The sequence below is a fragment of the Carica papaya genome, chromosome 9 (assembly GCF_054855325.1).
Source record: "Carica papaya isolate Zhongbai chromosome 9, ASM5485532v1, whole genome shotgun sequence".
NCBI classification, from domain to species: domain Eukaryota; kingdom Viridiplantae; phylum Streptophyta; class Magnoliopsida; order Brassicales; family Caricaceae; genus Carica; species Carica papaya.
In genome coordinates this window covers 34745610-34771716 of record NC_142317.1, presented here as the reverse complement: position 1 = coordinate 34771716, position 26107 = coordinate 34745610, and the positions used below count along the sequence as shown (strand labels likewise).

General features: G+C 35.3%; 4 protein-coding genes across 11 annotated transcripts; 1 reads left to right on the top strand and 3 right to left on the bottom strand.

Annotated features, from left to right (window-relative positions):
* The first annotated feature begins 476 nt into the window (after positions 1-476).
* LOC110807633 (protein POLLENLESS 3-like) lies at positions 477-3926 on the top strand. Its single transcript, XM_022032805.2, has 5 exons — positions 477-1070; positions 1529-1741; positions 1877-2022; positions 2103-2171; positions 2282-3926. Exons 1-5 carry the CDS (start codon positions 870-872, stop codon positions 3663-3665), a joined length of 2013 nt encoding a protein of 670 aa, XP_021888497.2. The 5' UTR covers positions 477-869; the 3' UTR covers positions 3666-3926.
* On the bottom strand, positions 3927-6374 carry LOC110807636 (protein phosphatase 2C family protein). Of its 4 annotated transcripts, none has more exons than XM_088211431.1 (5): positions 6067-6374; positions 5099-5362; positions 4686-4959; positions 4445-4599; positions 3927-4335 (listed from the first exon to the last, which is right to left on the bottom strand). In XM_088211431.1, the coding sequence occupies exons 1-5, from the start codon at positions 6229-6231 to the stop codon at positions 4192-4194; spliced, it is 1002 nt and encodes a 333-aa protein (XP_088067557.1). In that variant the 5' UTR covers positions 6232-6374; the 3' UTR covers positions 3927-4191. The 4 variants fall into 4 exon arrangements, with proteins under 4 accessions (XP_088067557.1, XP_088067560.1, XP_088067559.1 ...); XM_088211434.1 differs by lacking the exon at positions 6067-6374 and adding an exon at positions 5646-5675 and having other exon boundaries at positions 5164-5364; XM_088211433.1 differs by lacking the exon at positions 6067-6374 and adding an exon at positions 5646-5669 and having other exon boundaries at positions 5099-5364.
* On the bottom strand, positions 6066-19292 carry LOC110807635 (6-phosphogluconate dehydrogenase family protein). 5 transcript variants are annotated; one of them, XM_088211428.1, is made up of 11 exons: positions 18907-19292; positions 17904-17992; positions 17585-17699; positions 16997-17147; positions 11494-11576; positions 10512-10607; positions 9782-9920; positions 9002-9105; positions 8502-8581; positions 7030-7128; positions 6066-6102 (listed from the first exon to the last, which is right to left on the bottom strand). In XM_088211428.1, exons 1-10 carry the CDS (start codon positions 19039-19041, stop codon positions 7035-7037), a joined length of 1086 nt encoding a protein of 361 aa, XP_088067554.1. In that variant the 5' UTR covers positions 19042-19292; the 3' UTR covers positions 6066-6102; positions 7030-7034. The 5 variants fall into 5 exon arrangements, with proteins under 5 accessions (XP_088067554.1, XP_088067553.1, XP_088067556.1 ...); XM_088211427.1 differs by lacking the exon at positions 6066-6102 and having other exon boundaries at positions 6898-7128; XM_088211430.1 differs by lacking the exon at positions 6066-6102 and having other exon boundaries at positions 6898-7128; positions 9002-9086; positions 9778-9920; positions 18907-19285.
* Positions 19293-19605: 313 nt separating this feature from the next.
* GHR1 (Leucine-rich receptor-like protein kinase family protein) lies at positions 19606-24929 on the bottom strand. The gene is made up of 3 exons (XM_022032766.2): positions 22541-24929; positions 20863-22410; positions 19606-20355 (listed from the first exon to the last, which is right to left on the bottom strand). The coding sequence occupies exons 1-3, from the start codon at positions 23592-23594 to the stop codon at positions 19772-19774; spliced, it is 3186 nt and encodes a 1061-aa protein (XP_021888458.2). The 5' UTR covers positions 23595-24929; the 3' UTR covers positions 19606-19771.
* Positions 24930-26107: the final 1178 nt, after the last annotated feature.

The window sequence follows — 26107 nt, the reverse complement described above, 5'->3', positions numbered from 1 at the left end:
GATATCTTTGAAATTTATAATTTATATTCATGTTAAAGTTATTATCTCGTGGGAATCTACAAATAAAAATTATACGAAGCTCCAAAAAAATCGTGAATTTACATAAAATTCTTATAAGTTGTATTTTATTTTTTTTATTGTTAATATTGAATTTTCTATCGTATTGTTATTATATTTTACTTAAAAATTTACGACGTAAATATGATTATATCTGCCGGGACCTATATTTTAATATAAATTTAATTTTATTTGGAATAATTTTTTTAAGAAACATATAAATTTTTAAATGATATTATTGACTTGTAACACCTACCACTAATTTTTCCCTAAATATAACAAAAAAAAAAAGTAGGTAAAAATATTTAAATTATCAATTAAGAAAGGAGCGTGAGAACACGCGCATGATATGCGTAACCGTCTGCGAAGCCCAACGGCTATTATAAAACGGCTAGTTTCTTTCTTTCCAGAATTTTTCTCTCACTTTCTCTCCTCACTCATCATCACTCTCCGTTCTGATATCATTTTGTACCCTCAAATCCCTTTCAGTTTCCGTTTAAATCTTTCATTCTCGAAGTGAAAATTCTTTCTTAGAAATTCCGAGAAGTTTTTTCTTTCCTCCCGGAGAGGGGGGAGTAGTATATCTTACAGCTAGAACCACTTTCTTGGCGATTCATCGTAAGGCTTCAAACATTTTCCCAAGAAAGTGACAACTTTCTCTATTGATTTTTATCACCAAACGCTGAATTTCGTTTTCTCCATAAGACAAGAGGAAGTAGGTTGGTTTTCAAGTAGCGGGAACGGTTTCTTGAGATTTCAAGAAAAGGGTACTGGAAATTTTCCCGAGAAAGTGATAAGAGTACTCGTAAGAAATGTGGGCCAACGACAGGAAACCGCTGGGAAGGGGATTCTCTACGCCACAGCCAACGTGGAACTCAAGGCCGAGAGATTCTCTGGTAATGCCGATGTCGGAGAGGAAGAGTTCTTCTCCAGTGCATAAAGGTGATCTCTTTCATGTCGTCCATAAGGTGCCTGCTGGCGACTCGCCTTATGTCAGGGCTAAACATGTTCAGGTAATCTGTTTTTCCTTTTGCTGCGATTCTTTCTTTTGGTTTTTTTTTTCCTGGGTTTGTTGCTTTTTCTTCTTATCTCTGTAGGGTTTGTGTTTGATTTTTTTCTTTATTGAAAATTTTCTTTATTTCTTGATTTTCTCCCCTCTGGTTGTCTTTTCCTTCTCTGCTTCAGTTATTCATTAATTGAAACTGGCTGACCCCATTAGGTTAAACTCCTTTAGTTTTCTAAATAGTAACGTAATACATTGAAAATCTTCCTAAGAAAGGAATTAACTGTCCACGGAGGTCTACCCGGCCACGAACCCTCTGTTTGTTTCTAGGGAAGTTGTATGAGAAAATATTGGATTATGATAGTGCACCTTTGGCTTAGAGGAGTTAGAAATTCTCACTGTGAAATTGAACCCATCTTCATCCATTCTGCCTTTTGTTATTCTGCTTACTCAATTTGCAAAAAACAGTTGATAGAGAAAGATCCAGGCAGAGCAATTTCCTTATTCTGGGCTGCAATAAATGCTGGGGATAGAATTGACAGTGCCTTAAAAGACATGGCAGTCGTGATGAAACAATTGAATCGATCCGATGAAGCAATCGAGGCCATTAAATCTTTTCGCCACCTCTGTCCTTACGATGCTCAGGAATCTCTAGATAATGTGCTTGTTGAACTTTACAAGGTAAGGCACCAGTCCTTGCTACTAACTAGTTCATTTGGAAATTAGTAAAATCTCAATCAAGAAGACTACTTTGTCAAGGAAATTCCGAAACCTTATATATGTGATAATTGCGTATATTACTTTCTGGTTTCCCAGAGATCCAGAAGGATTGAAGAAGAGGTTGAACTCCTTCAACACAAACTGAAGAACATTGAAGGTGTAACCTTTGGTGGGAAGAGAACAAAGACAGCCAGGTCTCAAGGAAAGAAGATTCAAATAACTGTTGAACAAGAGAAATCAAGGTGGATATGTTCTTCATTTTGTTATCTTCAGAAAATATTGGATGCTAATTTTCTATCTAACTTCAGTATTGGGTGTTCAGGATTTTAGGCAACTTGGCCTGGGCTTACCTTCAGCAGCATAATTATGGAAGTGCAGAACAATATTACAGGTGACTTTTTTACTTCTATTTAATTTAAAGTGACAAGATATCCAGAAAAAACCCCAGTTAGAGATGGCACATATTCTACAATTTTGAAGAGAATGGTTGCAAAATTGCAGGAAAGCTTTGTCCTTGGAGGTTGATAAGAACAAGCAATGCAATCTGGCAATTTGTTTAATGCATATGAATAGAATTGCAGAAGCAAAATCACTTCTTCTCGCTGTAAGAGATTCGCCTAAGAAAAGACAGATGGATGAGTCGTGCGCAAAATCATTTGAACGCGCTTATCAAATTCTAAGAGAGAAAGAATCACAACATGAACGAAATGGAAGATCTGAAGACAGTTTCTATGTGGTTGACAATGAGAGCTCAAACTCTGACAAAAATGGTTTGGATAATTGGAGCAATGGTTGTTGTTCTGAAAGCTCATTGGAGATGTCCAATTTTGCAGACGGAATGAAGAGAAATCAGAATGGGAAAGAAACTGAAGCAAGTTTAGGGAATAACAGCTACTCAACATGTACTAGAAGGAAATCAGGAATTTTCCTTACACAACCAAGAAGATGCTCATGGGGTTTGGAGGATGAAAATTACAGAGAAATATGGGGAAAAAGTTTGGGTGGAAGTTCGGTTAGGAAATTGTCATTCGAACAAAATAAAATCACCGAGAATGCGTTTTCGCATGCATCCGGAAATCTGAAATCAGGTATTCTACTTACACAACCAAGAAGATGCTCATGGGGTTTGAAGGATGAAAAATATAGAGAAAGATTGGGAAAAAGTTTGGGTGGAAGTTCGGTTAGGAAATTGTCATTTGAGCAAGCTAAAATAACCGAGAATGCATTTTCGCATGCATCCGGAAATCTGATAGAAGAACCAGTAACATGCACCGATGACAATGTAGAGTCTCATTCAGGAGTTCTACTTACACAACCAAGAGTTTCATTGGGGATTAATGAAGATCAGAGAGGAAAATGGGGAGAGAATATGGTTGATAGTTCTCCTAGACAATTATCGTTTGAGTACAAAAATCAGAAAGAAGAACCAGTTGATGAAAACCCAGAAAATTTAAAGGATAAAGCTAAGAAGAGTTGGGCTGATATTGCAGAAGAAGACGAAGAAATGTATAAAGAATTAGTTTGTGGAGATACTCCAAGTAAATATTTTGATGGTTTGAAGAGCAAAGAAGAAGAAGAAAAATTTAGTGACGAAAATCTGGATACCAACTTGATGTATCAAAGCCCTTATTATCCATTGAGTCAGACAGAAGCTGCAGGACAAGAGCTGAAATCATTTTATCAGAAAGATGGATATAATGGTACATCTGGAAATGCTGTTTCATCTAGAAATCCTACAGCTCGTCGATCTTTATATTTCGGAGGCGACAGCAATTCTTTGCCCTTGAAAGAAAAAGATTCCTTTACTGGGAAGAACATAAGCATGACGAGGAGAAACAGGTTGAAGGTTTTCACAGAAATAACTCTACTTCCAGACAGTCCATGAATCATTATACGGAACTGCAGACAAAGGATCAGGTTCGGTATAAGCATTTTAGTCTCTTCATGCTCATTCCATGAATCACTTCATGTTCATTCCATCGTTACTGTCAATTGCATCTTTCCCATTATATACTAAATGAAAAGATAGAGGCTGTGTTACCCTTAATATAGTGTGTGGAAAAGTGTACAATATATGTGGTTACCGTTTATGTAAATCATGTGGAGAAGTGGTTCCCTCCAAAATACATAAGCATGTTCTATGGCATCTTAGGAACAAATTCTTTAGATATAATCTTGAAAAATTACATAAATCCCAGAATATATGCATAGCCGAGCTTTCTTACTAAATAGGAAATAATGAAACAACTGGGCAAGAAATTTAGGTTGTGGAAAAAACTAACATCCTTCATCAATTGTTTCCAGATATTTCTGCTCTTGAAAGTAATCAAACAAGAACGAATAATAACAGAACTTCAAATCTCGACTTCAACTCACCCAGGAACTTGCTTGTAATATTAAGTTTATACGAACTAGATCAGCTGAAAGATACAAACTATGCAAGATATATCATCTTTACTATCTCTAGACAATGCCTCTTCGATCAACTTTTCAGATGCTTCCTGCGCATTTTTAGCATCTTTAATGCAATCGATAGCCTCCTGGTTTGACATAACCTGCAGAAAAAAATGTGATTTTGCTCGCTATTAACATGACTTCTCATCGGAAATGGTTAAGAATGCAGCAGGTTATGTTTTATTAAATCGAAACTCTACAATATCTTGCCTTCCACAGGCCATCACTTGCCAAAATGATCAATTCAGTATCCTCATCAATCACTTCACTTCTCACATCTGGTTTCGACGTGATATGATCCTTTAGTTTTCCATCTCCGAATGCTCTTGTCATCGCTAGTTGCCCATCCACACGTGGGACATTTCCTGTAAAGATACCAAATACTTAGTAATCAACCCGAAAAAGGACAAAAGGTAAAAAAAGAATATATTTAAGGAAATAAGTCAGTCACCAGGCTTTTGAGATACAAATCCACCTTTGCTCTCAACCAAATCTCTCTCTTTCTCAGGTTCATGATCTGTGGTTATTTGTTTGGCTTTCCCATTTGTGCATAAGATTGCTCGAGAATCGCCAACACTTGCGACAATTAGTGTCTTTCTGTCTATAAGTATTGCAGTAACTGTTGTGGAGCCTCCTCGGAAACCAGCAACATTCTTCAAGATCTCGTCGTCTGTAACTTTGTAGGCTCTCTTGATAGCTTGCTTTGGGTTTGTCCAGAAAGCAGGCTGAGATTGAATTGACAATAACGTATCAAATCATTGAAAATACTGTTAAAAATAATTCAATTATGCATCAAAATGTATACGTTATGACTAATTTTACAATCTAAAAATTGAACTACAATATCTTAAGATTAAAGAAAACCTGAGATAATATGTTATCAAAGAGATGTGTGTGCAAATATTCAGCAACTTGAGAACCCGAATGACCATCAAAGATCGCGTATAATCCCAGTTGATGCCGATTGACACGCCTAGTTTCAACCACGATATAATCTTCCATTCCATGTCCCATTTTTCCTTTCACCAAATCATATCCATGGCTCACTTTTGGACTTAAAGGCTGTTCTTCATCATCATCATCATCATCATCTTCTTCTTCTTCTTCATCTGCAGGTTCAGTCTCCTCCTGCATACACAGTACTGTGAATATACCTCTAATACCCTCTTACCAGCCATCAAAATGTATATATATATGTACACGTTAACTGAATATACAGTCACCATGGTCATTTCTTCTAGGCTAGAATTAAAAAGAGCAAGCATGAGAAAGAATATTAAAGATGTATAAACTATGCATTACCTTAACAAACAAGACCAACATAAAATTTAACTAAGAACTGGAATTAGAAACTGCACAAATGTAATACAGTATATACATTTACTTTAGAACAAAATATTAGATTAGTCCACCTTTTTGTTAAGAGAGCCATTGTCCCATCTAAAAATGTGTATTTAAATTTGTTAATTAGCAACTAAAATTTATAAATTAAGTAAATAAAATATAATAAAAGTATAAACACAGTATTATTTTTTCATTAAATTCCTATTTAATTTTGGTAAAATAATTAAAAAAAATTACATATCATCCTGCACATCAAACTGTTTTCTATATTTGGAAAATACTTATGCATATAGTCATTATCATAAATATAAAAGAATGTATATATACCAGATAATATATATATATATATATATGTATATATTTGGCTAGTTGCACATATATATGAGAATTACAAGATGTGAAAATTAACAAAAATGGAAAAAAAAGAATAAGAAAAAGGTGCAAGCAGAATACAAGAGAGATGAAGTTGAGGAATTAAAGATGCATACCTTCTCACCAGCGAATTGAATTTCCTCCACTAATCTCTGCAACCAACAAATTATATATATAATATATAAATGTTTATATACATTTATATATATATATATATGTATGTATATATATAACATGCATGTATAAAACGTAGTACATAATATACATCGGGAAATCAGCATGAAGCTCGAAAACTACCTTCATATTATCCCCTTCAAAGTTGAAAAACTATTAAGTATGATGTGCATAAAGTTAAGTGCTTGTTTATATACATTTATATTTATATATGTATGTATATATATAACATACATGTATAAAACGTAGTACATAATACACATCGGAAAACCAGCGTGAAGCTCGAAAACTACCTTTCATATTATCCCCTTCAAAGTTGAAAAACTACCAACTATTATGTGCATAAAGTTAAAAGCTTGTTTATATACATACGTATATATATACATATAACGTGTATGCATACAACATGCATCGGGAAACCAGCGTGAAGCTCGAAAACTACCTTCATATTATCCCCTTCAAAGTTGAAGAACTACCAACTATTATGCGCATAAAGTTCAGAGCTTGTTTATATACATATGTGTATATATATATATAACGTGTATGCATACAACATGCATCCGGAAACCAGCGTGAAGCTCGAAAACTACCTTCATATTATCCCCTTCAAAGTTCAAAACTACTAACAATTATGTGCATAAAGTTAAGAGCTTGTTTATATACATATGTATATATATACATATAACGTTTATGCATACAAGATGCATCGGGAAACCAGCGTGAAGCTCGAAAACTACCTTCATATTATCCCCTTCAAAGTTGAAAAACTACTAACAATTATGTGCATAAAGTTAAGAGCTGGTTTATATACATATGTATATATATATATATATATATAACGTGTATGCATACAACATGCATCGGGAAACCAGCGTGACGTGAATTAATAGCGTTCCAGTGTTTACACGTGTCAAGCGGTGCCGAAGCAATTAGACACCACGTGTGCGAATGATGACAAGCGGCCGTGATGATATCCGAAAGGCTGGAATCCGGCTACCCACCACCTAAGGAAAGGTAGAATGTTTATTGAGATATGGCTGTTTGTACAGTTGCTCCCTATACATATATATATATGTATATATATGCATATTGTAGATTGAAGATTAAAAGGAATATTATCTTCTTTCTACAGTCTTATTAATTAGGTTGTATGACAATGAGATTTATGCCTTGTAATACGGAGAAGAAGATAGTTATATGCATCTGTTTTACAATGGCTGCATCTACTTGTCGGTATCCTTCATGCTACTGATAGTGAGATTTATGTCTCTAAGATATGTTCTTCCAGAGTAAATAACAGAGTACAAACAGTACAGTAATTAGTTGCTTAACTTTAAAAAGTAGAGTATAGTTGCTAGATACAATACATTTTAGATGGGTAAACACAATTTCATCTGGTTCGCTGTCTCTAATGGTCAGTGATAAGGTATAGTACGTCTGTGTCAACATGAAACCATCCACGTACATCATAAAGGAGAGAGTCATTTTTATTTTTGAAGTTTCCTCTGAGTTACTTACTGCTATTCTAGAAGCAATTACTAGTTAGTTAATCTCATCCTTGCCATTGTAATAATGGCGAAAAACACAGGAGAAATCCTCTGAATCATGACCACTGCTGCAGATATCTGTGTATCTGCAAAAACCAAACTTGTTCATTGATCCATGAGCTAATCCATGGAGGGGGTTTAACAGCAAGTTACTAGATTACATGTAGGGAATGCCTACTGGCCAAGCAAATAATCCCATAGACTATGTATAATGCTCACAAAAAATTACAAGTAGCATGTAAGTCCATGATTGAAGAAAGTAACTTTGGTATCTAACTAAATCAAGGGTTTTTTTTAAAGGTTAAATTAATTATACCAAGAGTTGAACTACCATATCTTTTATATATAAAAAAATGAAGCTAACATATGATTACCCTTTCCACTTTGGAAATATATTTATATGGTTGTTATAATTCGAGAACTGGAAAAATAGTGTTAAAGAGATAGACAGAACACAAATATGTGAATCCTTCTGAAATGTAACACAGGTGAGATCCAGTCAAATCAGTAACACAGGGAAATAGATGGAAAACTGTTGAGATGTGCAAAGGGAAAATCTGGAAAGGAGAGAACTCGGAAAACAGACGAAAACTAATTCTTTAAGGAGAGAGACTGAATGAAAATAGTGACTAAAATGTTTCTCATACTCATGAAATTACATTGTTTAAAACTGAACTGTGATTTTTGTGTCTTAAAACTTTGTCGTTTTGGATGGATGAAGGTTGAGTATTGAGTACTCAGCTGCCCTTGTGGCAGCAGATGCATACAAAGTACGCATTTCTACACATAAGAGAGATAGAGAGACTTAAGGTCGTGTCTAGGGTACTTACATTTTTTGTGCTTGAGAGATCAGTGGGCATCTAAGACCAACCTCTTTAGCAGATTCCGCAGCAAGGTTTAAATCTTTGGCCTGCATCATACAAAGAACGAGTGTTTGTCCTCATACTTGATTCAAGAAATGATAAAAACAATAGTAGAAACATAATCACATCAAAAATGCAGCAAATTAGTTCACTATAGAAAATATTAAACTTATTTTTCTGAATGATTAGATATGCAAATGAATCTAAGCTTATTTTTAATGACAGTGATACGTATTTTTCAAGTTCACAAAGAGAAATGAATGTCAGCTTTTTTTATTGGAAGGGGAAGTATAAATAAGACTCGACTGCGGTAGTAATTTTCCTTTTAAATAATCTTCCAGTGTCCTCTAACCCATTGAGTTAACTGATAAAGCCTTAGCATGCAGACATAAAATTTCATGGAGCAAGATGTAGAATATAATCAAGCCTTCAGAAGAAGATATGAGAATTCATAGTCAACTGCTTACCATTAGTTTAGATGAAAACCCACCGTCATAGTTCCTTGAAGAGGGCACTCCTCCCATCACTCCAGGTACAGGATTATAACTATCACTGTCATGTTGGACATATCCTTGAAAATCAATGAACCAGTTCCAAGGAAAAAATATACAGATATCAACTTTGAGAAGCATCAAGGAGAAGTGGTACATAATTACTTTCTACCTTCTCTCTCATTTAAGACCACCATCAACCTTACAAAATCAGATGGATAATGGAAAAATATCCCATAGATGTGCAATATACATCTGATTCCTATGTGAGTAATGAAATCTTTAAGCTAATAATGAAATCTTAGAGGAAAAATGACGAGGTAAACTGGCAAAGGGAAACTCCATAGTGCAGTTTCCCAATTCCAAATTTAACTGTTCATGATATTTTGGCAAGTTAATGAGGTTTCAGAGTCTCCAGTCAGCTTCATCCAAAACTATTTTTATGCAAATGTATTTCAATCTGCACGAGAGAAGGTACAATAAATTACCGAGGCTTGTACATTTTCAATGTTAGATTTATTGAAAATAATTTTCAATATACGTGTTTATTGAACCTAACAGTTAACGAAATATGTAAGTTTTAGTGACCTTATCTGAAACCATGTCATTATAAAATGCAACTAATTTCCTTCGACAGCCATTATTGTAATCTAAAAGAGCTGGTTCAAGAGCTGGCACTTCTTTTTTCATGTTAATTGAAGGGAAAATATAGAATGCCATTAACAAATGAGACACTAGATAAGTATTGATACCTACTCCAGCATCGAGCACTCGAAGTATTAAAGACTTTTGTCAGAGTACTGGCAGAGACTCCCAGTGATTGGCCAAGAGCAAGGGCTTCTGATACACCAAGCATACTCACAGCCATTGCCAAATTGTTGCACACCTTTGCTGCCTAAGAGATGCATCCATGCAAAGTACATCATAGAAAGAGATTCTGGAAAGTTCAGTGATACATGCAACTGAAACAAGCCTATGAAAGAGAAATATAAGATAACTTGATAGTGCAGTAAGTTACCGTGACTTATATTTTACTTATCATTAGATTTATTTAAATTAGTAACCAAGTCTTGAATTGAATCTTCAAAGTAAACAAAGGAAAGAAAGGAGACCGAAACTTGGCACCAAGCCACCCAAGAATGCACTTCCAGTGAAATGACTAGCAAAGGATAAAGGAATCTAAGGAATAAATTGATCAAAGTATATGTCATGGATGATACTGTATGCAGACCAGACCACATGGGCTTAGCCCCAAGAGAAAATTACATCTTACCAAAATGTAAAAGATGATATTCGCTATCCTTAATTCATCATTCATATAAGTCCCATCTAGAGAGAACTACAACAATGAGAAAAAGAGAACAAGTATGGGCTGGCCAAAAAGTTACATCTAACCAAAATGTAAAAGATGATATTCAGTATCCTTAATTCATCATTCGTGTAAATTCTATCTAGAGAGAACCAAAACAACAAGGAAAGTACTTACTGATCCATTTCCTGCTCCACCACAATAAATTATGTTCTTTCCCATTGAAAAGAATATAGTTTTTGCAGCCAGATAAACATTTTCAGGGCCACCAACCTGATTGACATGCCATCTTAGGTTAATAAGTTACATATAACCAAAATAGCATAGCTTATTTTTTGACAACCTACAACTGCATTTTATTCTACAGATACCACAAGTATAAACATGCTCATCCATACGACCTTATTAAAATGAGACACACAAAATAGCCAAAAATTCCAAGAATCAAACATAATATCTAGACAATATAAATCAATAGAAAACTCCTACGTATTATTTCGAAGGATCAAAAATGCTGGGAAAGGATGACAAACATAGAACTTTCCTTGAGCACGATCAGAAGAGTTCCCACATATTGAAAAAATGTGCGGGTTAAACCATCATTGTGGAAAGATCGAGTTTATCACTGTAGCTCCACCAAAATACAAGCAGAAACATCCTGTACCATTGTGGCTAGAAAGATGGATTAACACTGCATAAGGGTTTGAACCCTTGATCACCCAGGGGAAAAAAAAAGGAAAAAGAATACTTGAGTATTTTACCACTTAAACTACAATCCTGTTAGGGAGCACTATCACCTCGAAAGACATTTTTTTTTTTTTTTTGGAGACTTGAAAGATATTTATATATTATGGAATACTAATAATGATGTTGTAGAATTCACATTAGTGCTGGTGAACTTCATCGAAAATATTTATGTTCCAGCTTAAATGAACTCGGATTGGGGATTTGGGTCCATTAGAAGCATGGATATTAGTAATTGAATAATCAATTCTCAACCATTTAACAAATCAAGATTGTAAGATTAAATAAAGCCAATATCAATATATCTAGGAGAAAACTGACAATGACGCAAACAAAATTGCTTTTTCACTCCAAATGACCATTAGGTCATTGAAACATTATTCTATGCAGCGGGGTGCTAGTGGTGAAGTCATACCATGAAAGTAAGTGTACCAGCTTCTGCAGCAAGAACACCTCCAGATACAGGAGCATCCAACATGACAGGTTTTTCCCAAGAAACTAACAGCAAGATACTAAACACCGTTAAAATGAGAAGGAAATAAGGAAATCAAGTCCAACATGTATTAAGCTTAAGAATATAGTTTATGTGGAAACTCCCAGAAAACCGTTCCTCTTGAAAATTAAGCTTAAACATATTCTGATTGGTAGTGTTGGGGCACCTTCCTGTCAGTAGGTTGGTCCTATGTTATTTTCACTTTACAAAAAAAAACAGATGAATGACCTCAAACACAGTGCAATGCAGCTGCATTAGTAATGAAGCTCTTTTTCTTCAGGACTCCAGTCGACGCAAGGTGCAGGTGCAGTGCAAATGCACTGCAAGACCAAAGCATTAAAGTACTAATGTACCAGTTCCATTCTATTAACAAAGAAGAGAATAGTTTTTGTATACATAGAACTTAAAAATGTCAATTTTGAATGACAAAATTATCTAAACATAAGTCAAATACATCTGCATAATTTCTAATATGCACAAAAACCTAAACATGGTAATATTTATGAGGCAACTAGAGAATGTGGAAATTGTTAGAGGTCAATTGACCTAAAGGTAGTCAATGTACTAGACTATGTGGTAGGCTTAGCCTCAAAACCTAGGTGCACCTCTGTTAGAAAATGAAGAAAATTCATCATCCACTCGTTTACATTACTATTATTAAAATATATTAATATTTAAATGGTATATAATATAAATAATTAATAATTATAGAAACGTTTACGTTTAAAAATCATCTCTTACTTGTATAAATACTTTCACTTCGTAATTCATTTCATATAACAAATATATAAGAAATATATATATATATAAACATATTTATTTTCCGTTTCTTTTTTTATTTGTTAGCATTATGTGCACAATTATCTCCAATATTTCCAACAAGTGGTATCATAGCCACAATGATCAAGAAGGTTATAGTACAATTTCCATAATATAAATTATAGCTTTCACAAGCACAACCCAGCAACAAGTCGTTCCGCTTTTCAATGGAGAAAACTATGGATATTGGAGTATTAGAATGAAAGCTATCTTACATGCATTTGGCTTATGGGAAGTAGTAGAAAATGGTATACCAGAAGTTGAGGGTAACTCTAATACATCAACTCCAGTTACCATAAATTAGCCAAAAAAGAATGCAGAAACGTTAGCCAAAATTCATCTTACCGCCTCAGATACAATATTTTCACGTATAATGAAAGCCACTTCAGCACAAGAGACGTGTGATATCTTGAAGAATGAATTTGAACGAACAAAAAAAGACAAGAATTGTCAAACTTCAATCGATAAGATGTGAGTTTGATAATTTAAAAATGACAGATGGAGAAACCATCAAAGATTATTCTTCAAGAGTAATAGAGCTGGTAAATCAACTAAAAGCATCTGGTGATAACATTATTGATCAACGAGTAGTGGAGAGAATGTCGGTCAATTTGGCAGAAAAGTTTGAAATGGCAGTAACTGTTATAGAGGAATCAAAACACCTATCGATGTCAACCATATCAGAACTTATTGGTTCTCTTCAAGTTCATGAAAACAGGATGTCAAGAAGACATGAAACATCTTTAGAAGGAGCCTTCCAGTCGAAGCATAAACTTTCATCCTCAAGATCAAATAAAAACAAAGGTCCGAGGCAATACAATTCGGGGAACAACAAAGAAGGAGAAAAGAAAGGTAAATTTTATTGTAAAATTTGAAAAAACAAAATCATAAAGAAAGGAATTGTTGGCATAAAGGAAAGCTACAGTGTAATTTCTGCAAAAAATTTGGTCAGATGGAGCACGAATGCAGATTTAAAAGGCAATAAGCAAGCGTGTCTGAGACTATAAATGAAGAAGATCGTCTATTTTATGCTTGTCAGAACATACCTAGTCAGAAGGATGCTTGACTTATTGATAGTGGATGCACTAATTATATGACCAAGTATTCAAATGCATTTAGCGAAATAGATACTTCAGTTAGAGTTCCTATCAAAATGGGCAATGGAGCTATAATAAAATCTGAAGGCAGAGGTACCGTTGCGGTACAGACAAAGAAAGGCACAAAATTAATAAAAAATGTTCTATATGTCCTTGATTTAGATCAAAATTGACTTAGTGTTCCTCAAATGATACAGAATGGGTACTCTCTTCAGTTCAAGGATGGCTCTTTTTCAATATTCGATCCAAAAGGAAACTCAATTGCTTGCGTGAAAATACAACAGAAATGTTTTCCTATACAATGGCAATAGTTGTAAAGGAAAAAATTGCGTATGCTCAGATTGAGGAGGTAGTATGGTTACGGCATAAACACTTCGGACACAGTAACTTACGAAATTTAAAGCTACTTTCATAGAAAAATATGATGAAAGGTCTTCCTGTCATATCAGAGACAAGTGGCATATGTGATGGCTGCCAAGTGGAGAAAATGACAAAACAATCATTTCTAGTAGGACAAGCATGGAGAGCATCAAAGAAACTCGAGTTAGTACATACTGATGTATGTGATCCTATGAGAACTCCTTCACTTGACAATAGCAGGTATTTCATCTTATTTATTGATGACTACTCTCGGATGACATAAGTCTATTTCATGAAAGATCGATCTGAAGTCTTCAAAACTTTCTGCAAATTCAAGAAATTTGTTGAAAAAGAAAGTTCCTGCCAACTTAAGAATCTCATAAGTAATAATGGAAAGGAGTATACGTCCTCAAAATTCAACAATTTTTGTGATGAGGAAGGTATACATCAACTTACTATTCCATATATCACACAATAAAATGGTGTGTCAGAAAGGAAGAACAGAATTGTAATGGAAATGGCAAGATCGATGCTGAAGAATAAAGGTTTACCTAACAAGTTTTGGGCTGAAGAAGTATATACATCAATTTATCTCCAAAATCGGCTTTCTACGAAGGCAGTTGAAGGATGTACACCTTTTGAAGCATGGTCTGGACATAAACCATCTGTAAGTCATTTAAGAGTATTTGGGTGTATTTGCTACATCTATGTACCAAAGGAAAAATGACACAAGCTTGATGATAAAGCACAAAAGGGGATCTTCTTTGGCTACAGTTCTCAGTCAAAAGGATATAGAGCGTACAACCCATACACTTGCAAAGTTCAAGTTAATAGAGATGTTGTATTCGATTAAAATGCTTCTTGGAATTGGGAACATAATGATATTGATAGGAAGTATGTCATAACTCAACCATTTCAACAAGAAGTTTCCTCACCAACATCAACACCAGTTAATCAATCAGGTCAACATTCTTATGAAGAATCCAATAGTAGCTCAGATGACACTGATTCTCCAAGATATGAGTATGATAGTTTATTTGATACACCACCTAAGAAGTTTCGAAGATTGTCAGAGTTATATAGAGATACTTAATAAATTTCTGATCCTAATGTTAAACAATGTGAGTTTTGTTGTTTTGTAACTCATAAACCAAATTGCTATGAAAAAACATCTCAACATGAAGAATGGAGAAATGCCATTAATGAGGAAATTCGCATGATCGAGAAGAACCAGACGTGGGAACTACAAACCAAATCAAACAAAGGTGTTATTGGTGTAAAATGGATATTCAAGATAGGTTAATCCAGATGGTTCAATTCAAAAGCACAAAACCAAACTGGTAGCTAAAAGATATTCACAACAATTTAGGGTGGATTATAATGAGACTTTTTCCCCAGTATCAAGACAAGATACAGTTAGAATTATTGTTACTCTGTCAACACAAAGAAGATGGAAGATTTACCAATTTGATGTGAAATCCCCTTTTCTAAATGAGTTTCTTCAAGAAGAAATTTATATTGAACAACCCCTAGGATTTGAGATCAAGGGGAAAGAAGACAATGTTTTAAGGTTTAAAAAGCGTTATATGGTCTTAAGCAAGCTCCTCGGGCATGGTATAGTCGGATTGATGGGTACTTCATTCAACAAGGGTTTCGAAGGAGTCCGAATGAAGCAACTCTATATATAAAGCCAGAATGAGCAAATATCATTATCATCTCACTTTATGTGGATGACCTTATTATTACAGGAAACAACTCATCTATGATAAAAGCATTCAAGCAAAATATAATGAAGCAGTTTGAGATGATTGATCTTGGCATGATGAATTATTTTATTGGTATGGAGATCAATCAAACAGATGAAAGGATCTTCATATGTCAGAAGAAATACACCATCAATATTTTAAAAAAGTTTAAAATGGAAAATAGTAAGCCTATTTCAATACCATTGACTCAAAATGATAAATTTACTAAAGAATATGACTTTGGAGAAGCTGATATGAAGTAGTACAGAAATATGATTGGTAGTTTATTATACCTAACAGCCACAAGGCCAAACATGATGTATGATGTAAGTATGTTATCCAAATTTATGCAGAAGCCAACCCAAACACATCTGCAAGCAGCTAAAAGAGTTTTTCGCTATCTAAGAGGAACTTCGAACTATGGAATTTGGTACAATCCTATTGAAAACTTAGAGTTGATTGGGTATTCAGACAATGATTGAGCTGGATCTTTGGATGATATAAAGAGTACTTCAGGCTATGTATTTTCTAGTGGAAATGGTGTGTTTTTTTGGCTCAGTCAAAAACAAGATACTATGGCTCAATCAACTGCTGAAGCTGAGTATATAGCAGTATGTGCCGCTGCAAATCAGGCAATATAGAAGGATTTTATCTGAAATTGGTGTAACTCAAAAACAACCCATAAAGATGTTTTGCGATAGCAAGTCAGCAATAGCTATTGCAAAGAATCCAGTTCAACATAGAAAGACTAAACATATCAAAATCAAATATAATTTCGTTCGAGAAGCTAAAAATGAAGGGAAGATCAATCTAATTCATTGCAGCTCAGAAGAACAGCTAGCCGATATATTCACCAAAACACTTTCAAAAATGAAGTTTGATTTCTTCTGAGATAAACTTTGTGTTCAAATGAATTTCTTCAAGAAGGAGTGTTAGAAAATGAAGAAAATTCATCATCTACTGGTTTACATTAGTATTATTAAAATGTACTAATATTTAAATGGTATATAATATAAATAATTAATAACTGTAGAAATGTTTACGGTTAAAAATCATCTCTTACATGTATAAATACTTTCACTTTGTAATTCATTTCATACAAGAAATATATATATATATATATAAACACATTTCTTTCCCGTTTCTTTTCTTATTTGTTAGCACTATTTGCACAATTATCTCCAATATTCCCAACAACCTCCAATATCAATGAGATCTCGACATCACTACAACTTCTTAAGTAAGTGAGAGTACATTGTCAAATTGTAAAATTTCAAAATGATAGAAAAATAAAACCTCTGATGAAGTCGATGGTAAGTTATGCATGTCTAATGCTAGAATGAGCATGAAAATTCAGTTACTGATTATTCTAAAAGAACATTCGGATTGGTAGTGTTAGTGTACCTTTCTTTTCTTTTAAATTGCAATTAGATACAGCTGCAGAGAGCTTTCTTGATGTATGGGGATCAATAGTAGACGAATCTATTAACAACCTTGGTCCCAGGAGATTCGCTCCATGAAGTAAACCATTTGGCCCATTATAGACATCCAATACCTAAGGAAAGCAAATGTAATGATCACGTGGACATCTGTGAACAACCAAGAAAAAGAAAAGAACAACAGAAGTAAACAACTTTGACCATTTGAACTGTCTTGCCAATTTAAAGCTCAAACTAGAGACAACTAGGAGTCCTGAAATATAATTGAATTAGAGTATACCCCTCTCATGTAATATAACTCAATAAACTATATTCTTCATTCTACACAAAAACTATTTTTACATTAACTATTTTTACATATGAAACTTATACTTACTGATACTGACAAGGACAATCAGTTTTGTCCTTATTCTGTAAACAAATAAACTGCGAAGGTGGTGGAAACAGAACGCACAAACAATCTCTTCAACTAGATTAAGAAATCAGTGCTGTATTAAACAATAATAAATGCAAGATGAGATTTTCAGTTATGAAACTGTTATCATAAACTCACATGAGCCGATGAGGGCAACATTGTAATTACAATCTCACTTGTTTCTGCAACCTCAGTAGGTGTCTCTTTCGTGGAAACTCCAATGTCAGAGAACTTCTTCATGGCATCACGGTTTCTGAATTAAAGCAAAACGTGCTAATACAATTCAAAGTAGAGACAAAAGATGATCATTAAATTTATTACGTAAAGAAATGGAACTCCCCACTAAAAATTACATTGGAATATCTTTCTACGCACATTTACTTACAACTGTAATACATCAATGAAACATTTAGAAAGCAAGCATAATCCGAATGCAAGAAAATGTAAAATGTATTACACATCATGAACAGTAACTTTGTATCCAGCTTTAATGAGATTTTTGGCCATTCTCGACCCCATGTTTCCAAGCCCTATGAATCCAATACTCTGTAACACATCAACGAAACAATTCATAATTAATGTAGGAAAAAACAAGCCGTAAAAAAATAACTAAAGATGAAAAAGGAAGCATAATAGTCCCCTATCCATAATAAAAAGAGAAAATGAAGAACACCCACTTAACCATCAATACCTAGCTGAAAGTAGAAATAAAAAGGGTAGCTGATAGAAAACTCGCATATTAAAGGGCTATAATATTCAATAAAAATACACATTCAACTATTCTTCACATTAATAAATCAGAAGCTCTAAATATCCATTTAGTTCAATTTTTATTATTTAATTCCTATGATTAAATTTTTGATTAGTTTCCTTAAATTTTGTGGTAATGAAATTTCCATTTTCAACTTCTGAAATTAAGAACCGGAAATCCACCGCTGAGTAAGTTCAAGGTGGAACAGGAGATGACTCAAACACAAAAATGAAGTTACAAGTTTATTCATATAAACACAGAATTTGATCAAAAAAGGGAACTGAAACGGGGCAAAAGATTATAATTCAATGGAAACTGGAGGTAATATTGCAAAGAAATTAGCAATTCAATCAACTCAAAGGGATGACAAAATTAACACTTGATTATATAGATTTTCTTATTACATACACATGAACTCTTAGCCATAGAACGAACAGTTATCTCATTATCCATGACAAAGGAAAACTTGTATCATTCCTCCAAAATGCATCCAACATGACTCTTCTAATTAACCTCAAACAAGAAAAAGCACATACCCAAAATCTACTATGCAAGCCACTCTTTACCGACCGGTAAAAAATCACAGATACCAAGTTCACAATTTTTCAAACAGTGAACAGTCACGTGTGATTCTTGAACTCAAATGATCAAAAACTAGAAACTTAAGCGAAAAGAGTTAGAGAACGAAATAGAAGAAGAAAAGCTTAACCTCAAAATCGGACGAGCCTTGCAACGAAGAAAAACCCCGTAGTATCGATACTGAAGGTTGAAAGGGAGAAGACATTAGTATAGGTTTTTGCTTCGATAAACGAAGTAGAGACTTGGCTCTGCTGAAGGTCGCCATTGATAAACCTTCAGACTGCAGCCTCCTTGAGGAAAGTAAAGTTACGGCCTTTTTGGTTATTGCATTAGTCCGTAAAAGACGGTTACAGTGCAAGAAAGATACCAGATCATGTTGTACTCTCACTGCCAAGTTGGTATGTATTAGAATAAACTTTGCAAATAAACAATAATTTATGGTCAATCAAGTAATTTGCTGTAAATACTGGGGTCATTGTATTTTTCTTCTGCAAATACTTTACAAATCTCCATTAATGACAGAGAGAGATTTTATTCCTCACAAATTGTATGGTGTTTCACTATATACCCTTTATATTATATTATAATTATTTTATGTGTATCATATAATTAATAAATATTAATTTATTCGAATAAAATAAAAAATTTACTACAACACCCAAATCTCTTCTCTAGCCTGTCAACCTTCTCCAATACTTACATGGTGAACCCAGGTTCTGTGTATCACCTAATTTGCTTTATTATTTTTACACATGTCAAAGTAAACTTCCATCCAAATCCATGAAATACTACCATATGAGATAAGAGCCTTTTTTAAGCCATGGAAGACTGAAGAACATTTGAAGATTTTGCATAGATTCAAACTATGATCCATTTATACAACAAATGGTTAATTAACATTGAGCTAAACCTCTGAAATGCCTACATCAAACATTTGACAAGGGAGACCAGTGAGATTCTGAATTCCCGGAAAATTTTTAATCCACATAAAAATATCAAATGGATGACAGATCTTCATATATGGTCTTGATGCCTGGCCTCTCTGAAACAGATCGAATACATCGCAGAGCTATTCCGAGGACCTCCTTCATTCCCTTTTCGGAAGCCGGATTACCCATTTCCGGATTTAAAGCAGAATCAAAGCATTCCACCCCACGACCTTCTGCCACTCTCAACCTCACCCAATCCGTCAAGTCTACTCCTTCCTGTTCACTAGAAATCACATCTCCAGCACATCTTCCAGTTAGAAGTTCCAAAAGTATCACCCCAAAGGCATAAACATCCGACTTAAAAGAAGGCATCGGTTTCTTAGAAGCAGCCAACTCTGGTGCACGGTAACCCAGGATCCCAGCATCAAGAATTTGTTCAAGGGTGCCAGCTTGTGTCATGAGTCGATGGAGGCAGTAATCAGCAACACGTGCATTCATGTCAGGTCCATCTAACAAGATGTTGGTTGCTTTGATGTTACCGTGTGGAACAGCTCGGTCAAAATGGAGATAGTTCAGGCCCCGTGCAACATCAACTGCTATTTTGAGCCTCTGGCCCCAGATTAATGGGGGACCTTTCCTTCCAGGACGATCTAAGAATTCCAAAATATTAGTAGCTAAACAAAGATTAGGTGCAGAAAGTCAGAATGCACAAGCAGATACTTTATTTCCACTAAAAAATCATGTTCCGGCAGCAAAATGAGAAATTATAATTGCACGAAAAATCAAATAATGCAGTCTGTCAGATTAATCAGAAAGAGGTACCCAGTCCATAAAAGAATCTCATCAGTATATATAGAGAATAATAATTATCAAAGAGGTTATTTGAGTGTTAGCCTACTCCCAGTTGAATACATACTTTGATGGGTTATATAACTTCTAGACTTCGTTAATGTCATACATACATGTTTAAGGAAGACAAAATGAAGCATGTGAAGCTCCTTCAAAAGTGTGTCTCAAGTTATAAAGGTGCTGAAAATCCATAGGATATGGTAGTAATTAAGACACTGAGTAGAAGGGTTTTCAACAGCTGGGTTTTGGAAAATCATAATAAATTCAGAAAAAATAGACATTAAGCTGCTGACAGGATAGAAGCTTACCATAAAGAAAGCTTGCTAGACTTCCAGGTGAGATATAATCTGAAAGAATAAGCTTCTCATGCTGGGTGGGTCCCCAGTAGTATCCTCTCAAGGTCACAACATTTGGGTGCCTAATGTTTGCAAATTTTTTTGCTTCCTTGGCAAAATCTTTTCTTTGCTTTGCTACTCCTTCCCTTAGCCACTTTACAGTTAAGAACACCCCATTATCCAGTGTTGCCCTGTAAGAAGTTCCATGACTGCTTCTCCCCAATACTTCAGCAGGTGCCCTTGACAGCTCCTCAGGTGTCAATGTGAGTGTATCATCAAGAAAATATAGTTCACCAACCAATCGATCTGGTGATCGGACATCCAGTCTTGCTAAGTATTCAGCAGTGAATGAATCCCCAGAGCCTGGTGACCAAGACAAACGGCTATTCTTTGATGGAGAGTAGCCAGTTGCTACTGTCAATTTCTCATCTGGACTAATAATCTCAGATGAGGATCCCTTCCTGGTAGCAACAAGATCCTCGGCTGAAACAATCAAACCACCTCTACTATCAGTTCCACTGATTCCAGAAGAGTGTGTTGGAGTTTTCCTGTGAATATCTTTTGCTGTAACATGTTCTGATCGGTTTCTTTTTGATATGCGGATGTAGTGTATGAAAATAGAAAGCAGGATAAAAATGATAACAGCAACCACACATGAAACTATTATTACCACTTTAACAATAGTGTTTATCGGTTTCCTCTTGGAACTTTCAGTAGTGGAATTATCCAATCCGGGAGAACCACTTGGTAAATGTAGCCTAGTATTTCCAGGGTAGAAAGAAGAGGCAGGAAACTTCCTCAAATTTTTTGGAACTACCCCAGAAAGATCATTGTGTGAAACATTAAAGCTCTCAATGTTGCTGGACAAGTTGTTGGGTAGAGGACCAGTAAAATGATTTTCAGATATATCTAATGAAGTTAAGGAGACCATGTCAGCCATTGAAGTGGGCAGAGAACCAGAGAAATTGTTTGCTGCAAGATTGAGCATCAGAAGTCCAGTCAACGATCCAAATTGATCAGGAAAATATCCACTGAGTCGATTGTGAGAAAGATCAAGAATCTGGAGATTGGCTTTTGGTGAAGAAGAAAGTGGGAGCTCAAGAGCACTTGTCAGGAAATTGTTTTCAAGATGGAGTTCTTGCAAAGTGGCCATAGAGAGTAATCCACTTAGAATAGGACCATCAAACTGGTTGGAACTCATATCAAGGACTCTAAGTTTTGGGAACTGTACAATAACTTTTGGAATATTGCCACTAAGGGCATTGCGAGAGAGATTCAGATGATTTAGACGCAAAAATTGAGCTGTAACTTCTGGGAATGACCCTGCTAATCTATTCTGGCTGAGGTCAAGATGCTCAATGTTTCCCCATTTCATCATTCTGGTCAGATTTCCTTCAAACTGGTTATTTGATAGATCAAGAACTGCACAATTTCCAGTCAACTGAGGCAGTTCACCGGTTAGCCTGTTGGAGGAGAGATTGAGGATGCGCAAATTTGTTGACATAATTATACTTATTGGCCCTGAAAGAAACAATCATGTTATCCATATGAATAATACTTACTAGGGAATAAGACAAAGTGAATGGAGCTTAATGTATTAAGATTTTAGTACCTCATAAACATGGGAAAAATTTAGTAGTTAAGGACATACCTGAGAGATTGTTGCCACTCAAATCCAGTTCAGTTAGAAGTGAAGAATCCCCTTTCAATAGGTTGTTAGGAACAAAACCTGAAAATTTGTTGTTGCTTAGCTTGAGCACTTGAAGATCATAAGCAAAGTCAAAACCAGGCAATTCCCCGTACAGTTGATTGTAGCTCAGATCCAACACCTTCAAGTTCTCAAACAGCAGTTCACTCCCACTTACCAATGACCCATTAATCTGGTTATGGCTGAGAATTAAGTACTTAATACTCTCGGAGATACCTGGTAATAATTTCTCAGAACCAGAGCTCACTAGCATATTTCCACTAAAATCAACATAACTGGCATTTGAGAGAAGGAAAAACTCCCCATCTAGATGACCATCAAACATATTCAGATGCAAGTCAAGCACCTGAAGACCTGAAATGCTCTCAAACCCCTCCGGGATTCTGCCAGTAAACCTATTTGAAGACAGATTAACATAAAGAAGATTATACAACTTTGTAATCGATATTGGCAGTGGACCGGACAAGGAGTTCCTGCTCATGTCCAAAGAGTGGATGGAAGTCATCGCTGAAATCGAATCAGGAATTTCACCCGAGAAGTTGTTTCCAGCTAATGAAAGATTTCGCAAGCTGTCTAGTTTACCAATCCCCGGTGGCAACGATGAGGAGAAGAGATTGTTAGACAAGTCTAGGAACTCAAGGTTCTTGACGTCACCTATATTATCAGGCAATGTGCCTGATATAGAGTTGTTAGCCATTGAGAGCTTAACAAGCATAGTGAGGTTTGAAAACACACTCAAGTCTGCATCTGCAGAAAGATCCAAGTTATCCAGCACAACGCCTGCTATATTTGCACCATTACAGACAATCCCATTCCAAGATGAAGGGCATCCATTAAAGTCAATGGACTCATCATTCCATGAATCAAGGACAAAGCCAGTAGGGTCATGCTTGATTCCCTTCTTGAATTCAAGCAATGCCAAAATGTCCTGAGAAGGAAGTTGTCCCACGGCAGAGATGATAAACAGGGAAAGCACCAAAAGCTTAAATAGTTTCATATTACTTCTCCAAAACTCGACTAATGAATGCACAATTTCCAGAACAGACAGAACCTCTTCACCCTATAAACCAGATATTGCAGCAGACCCAGATGAATGCGACAGAGACGACAGTAAAAACAAGAAAGACGCAACAATTTTTCCCTCAACACCGCCGAAAAAATGTGCTTCTAAAGCTCCTAAACCCACTATTTCGGCCAAGATTCACAAATTCAACTGCAAAAACTTCAAATTTGCACATCAACTTGGCACATTACCTTATGCTGAAGCTAAATCTTGAGAGACCAGCTCTTCAAGGAACTGAGTCTGCTTCCAAAAAGAATCAGCAGTGAAGACAGGGCTTGTAGGAAAAATCTCCAACTACACAACTCAAAGCATTAAATGGGATAGATGAACTAGAAAGAGTTATAGGTCCCATTCAGAGATCTACATACAGAAAGTACAACACTTGTTACCAAGTTCCCACTTCGAAAGAACAATGCCGGCTCAGTAAAAACTCTCTTAAGAAAGACCAAGCTCGAAGGTAACAAAACGAGTTGGTTAGACATTAAAGAGCTGGGCAACAAATAGGCTAACTGCAAGTAGAGAGGATGACCCAAGTACTATACGGTGGTACACTGAGCTAGAAAAATCCATGAAGAATGAGAAATGGGTATTCGTATTAATGGCTAATTATCAAAAAGTAATTTTTAGGACAAGAAAACCCCGAGTAACTATCCATTTATCTATTCAAATGGACCAAAAACCCTAACACTCTTTACTGAGAGTGACAACGAAACCCATAAAGGAAGCGCCTTTTTGCGACTTTGTCTCTATACTTTTCTCTCTCTCTAGAATAGCATGTGAGAGAGACACCCAAAACAAAACCCAATTTGTTTGCATTGGGTAATCAAAATAAAAAATAAAAATTTGCTTTTTTTTTTTGGTTCAGTCTTTTGAGGGAGGATTAGTGTCAGGAAATGACATAAAAGATAGCGGGAAATGTAAGTTTTTTTTTGCAGATAATTAGAAAATTACCGCCAAAATAAGACAAGGAATCTGACATTTTACAATGTGGACGTCAAAGGGATTATTAAATCTAGTTTGAAGGTTGTGTTTGCCTTCCTGGAAAGTTAAAAGAAAATCCCAAAAGCTTTTATCTTTAAAGTAAAAAATAAAAATAAAAAAAACCAGTAGTGGGTGACTGAGGGAGGAGTGTTCATGGAGGAGGAGGAGGAGGAAGAAGAAGAAGAAGTCCCACGTAGGACGACCTGCTTCAGTGCCCCATTGACGAGGGTTTTCTTTCATTTAATTTGCAGGACAGAGGCAAGTTCCGATAACACACAGCACACAGCACACGAGGTAGGTGAGAGGGAAATAATGAGAAATGGAAAACGGTGGGTCCCATTTCTTCCAACATTTTCCAATGAGAGATTGACACGTGGACGAATAATCTTCTTGATAATTTATTTTTAAACTCAGCAGTGAGCTTTATTATATATATATATATATATATACACACACACACACACAAAATATTTATAGATTTGGTATTATTATACTATATATTATTAAGTGAAGTATAAGCATAATAATCTTATGAGTGAAATTAGGGTATAAACCTCACCCTACAAAAGCTACACTATCAAAAAATATTAATCATTTTGTAATTAATTTAAATAAATCCATATATTAATAAAATAAAATTTAAGGTATATATATATATGTATATGTATATGCATGCAATGCACCAACTATTAATAGTCAAAACTTTTTTAAAGTTTATGTCTTTAAACTAAGTGGAAATTTAAAATATATATATATAATAATTTGAGTGAAGAAATAAAATAAAATATTAAGATTATTATTTTTTACATAATAATTTAAAAATATTAAACAATATTACAGAATTTGATTCATAAGGCCGAATTCAACCAAACTTTCATCTGTTCCTGTGAGAAAATACACTTAGGGTCCTCGGTGGATAAAAAAAAGACAGAAAATCGAAACTTACTGGCGGTGGGGTTCTCCGGTACAGCGGTTCCTCCGGCTCACGTCGTGGTTGGGTGTTTTGCTCCGGCCAACCTGTAGAAAAAGAAACGGTTATCACAATAGTGAAAAAATTACATCGAACGGGAATCGAAAATAGTCTCATCGGATGCAAAAATCGAGACACCACGCGACAGTGCCGCTGAGGTTTGACGGCTTTTTCTGACCAATTGGCCGGTGCTTTCGCTCCGATTTGGCCATAGGTGGGTTTAGAATCAAATTCTGAACAAATGGTAGAATATGTATCTCGTTTGGTGGCCGAAAATTGCTCCAGTACGGCGGCGGGTGGCGACAGTCGGCTCCTCGGCGGCTAGGATGTCTTCTACGGCGAGGGGCTCTGGCAGCTAGGGTTAGGGTTTTGGTGCGGATGAAATTATTTATACCCATCCGCTTTTGATCTGGGCCGTCAATCGCTTTTAATCTGTACCGTCCGATCGCGATTAAATAAAGAATGAATCTGAACTGTTCATCGCGATTCAATCTGA

What these genes read in the sequence shown, in the direction of transcription:
- LOC110807633 (XM_022032805.2), top strand. Translation starts at nt 870, where the DNA reads ATGTGGGCCAACGACAGGAAACCGCTGGGAAGGGGATTCTCTACGCCA. An exon ending in TCAGGGCTAAACATGTTCAG is followed by an intron (nt 1,071 to 1,528) that starts GTAATCTGTTTT and finishes TGCAAAAAACAG; the next exon opens with TTGATAGAGAAAGATCCAGG. An exon ending in AGTGCAGAACAATATTACAG is followed by an intron (nt 2,172 to 2,281) that starts GTGACTTTTTTA and finishes GCAAAATTGCAG; the next exon opens with GAAAGCTTTGTCCTTGGAGG.
- LOC110807636 (XM_088211431.1), bottom strand. Translation starts at nt 6,231, where the DNA reads ATGCTGATTTCCCGATGTATATTATGTACTACGTTTTATACATGCATG. An exon ending in TTGATAACATATTATCTCAG is followed by an intron (nt 4,960 to 5,098) that starts GTTTTCTTTAAT and finishes ATTCAATCTCAG; the next exon opens with CCTGCTTTCTGGACAAACCC. An exon ending in ATTTGTATCTCAAAAGCCTG is followed by an intron (nt 4,600 to 4,685) that starts GTGACTGACTTA and finishes GTATCTTTACAG; the next exon opens with GAAATGTCCCACGTGTGGAT.
- LOC110807635 (XM_088211428.1), bottom strand. Translation starts at nt 19,041, where the DNA reads ATGGCGACCTTCAGCAGAGCCAAGTCTCTACTTCGTTTATCGAAGCAA. An exon ending in CTGGTACACTTACTTTCATG is followed by an intron (nt 10,608 to 11,493) that starts GTATGACTTCAC and finishes CATGTCAATCAG; the next exon opens with GTTGGTGGCCCTGAAAATGT. An exon ending in GGTTTTCATCTAAACTAATG is followed by an intron (nt 8,582 to 9,001) that starts GTAAGCAGTTGA and finishes TGTATGATGCAG; the next exon opens with GCCAAAGATTTAAACCTTGC.
- GHR1 (XM_022032766.2), bottom strand. Translation starts at nt 23,594, where the DNA reads ATGAAACTATTTAAGCTTTTGGTGCTTTCCCTGTTTATCATCTCTGCC. An exon ending in GAGTGGCAACAATCTCTCAG is followed by an intron (nt 22,411 to 22,540) that starts GTATGTCCTTAA and finishes TGTTTCTTTCAG; the next exon opens with GGCCAATAAGTATAATTATG. An exon ending in TCTAGCAAGCTTTCTTTATG is followed by an intron (nt 20,356 to 20,862) that starts GTAAGCTTCTAT and finishes TGGAATTCTTAG; the next exon opens with ATCGTCCTGGAAGGAAAGGT.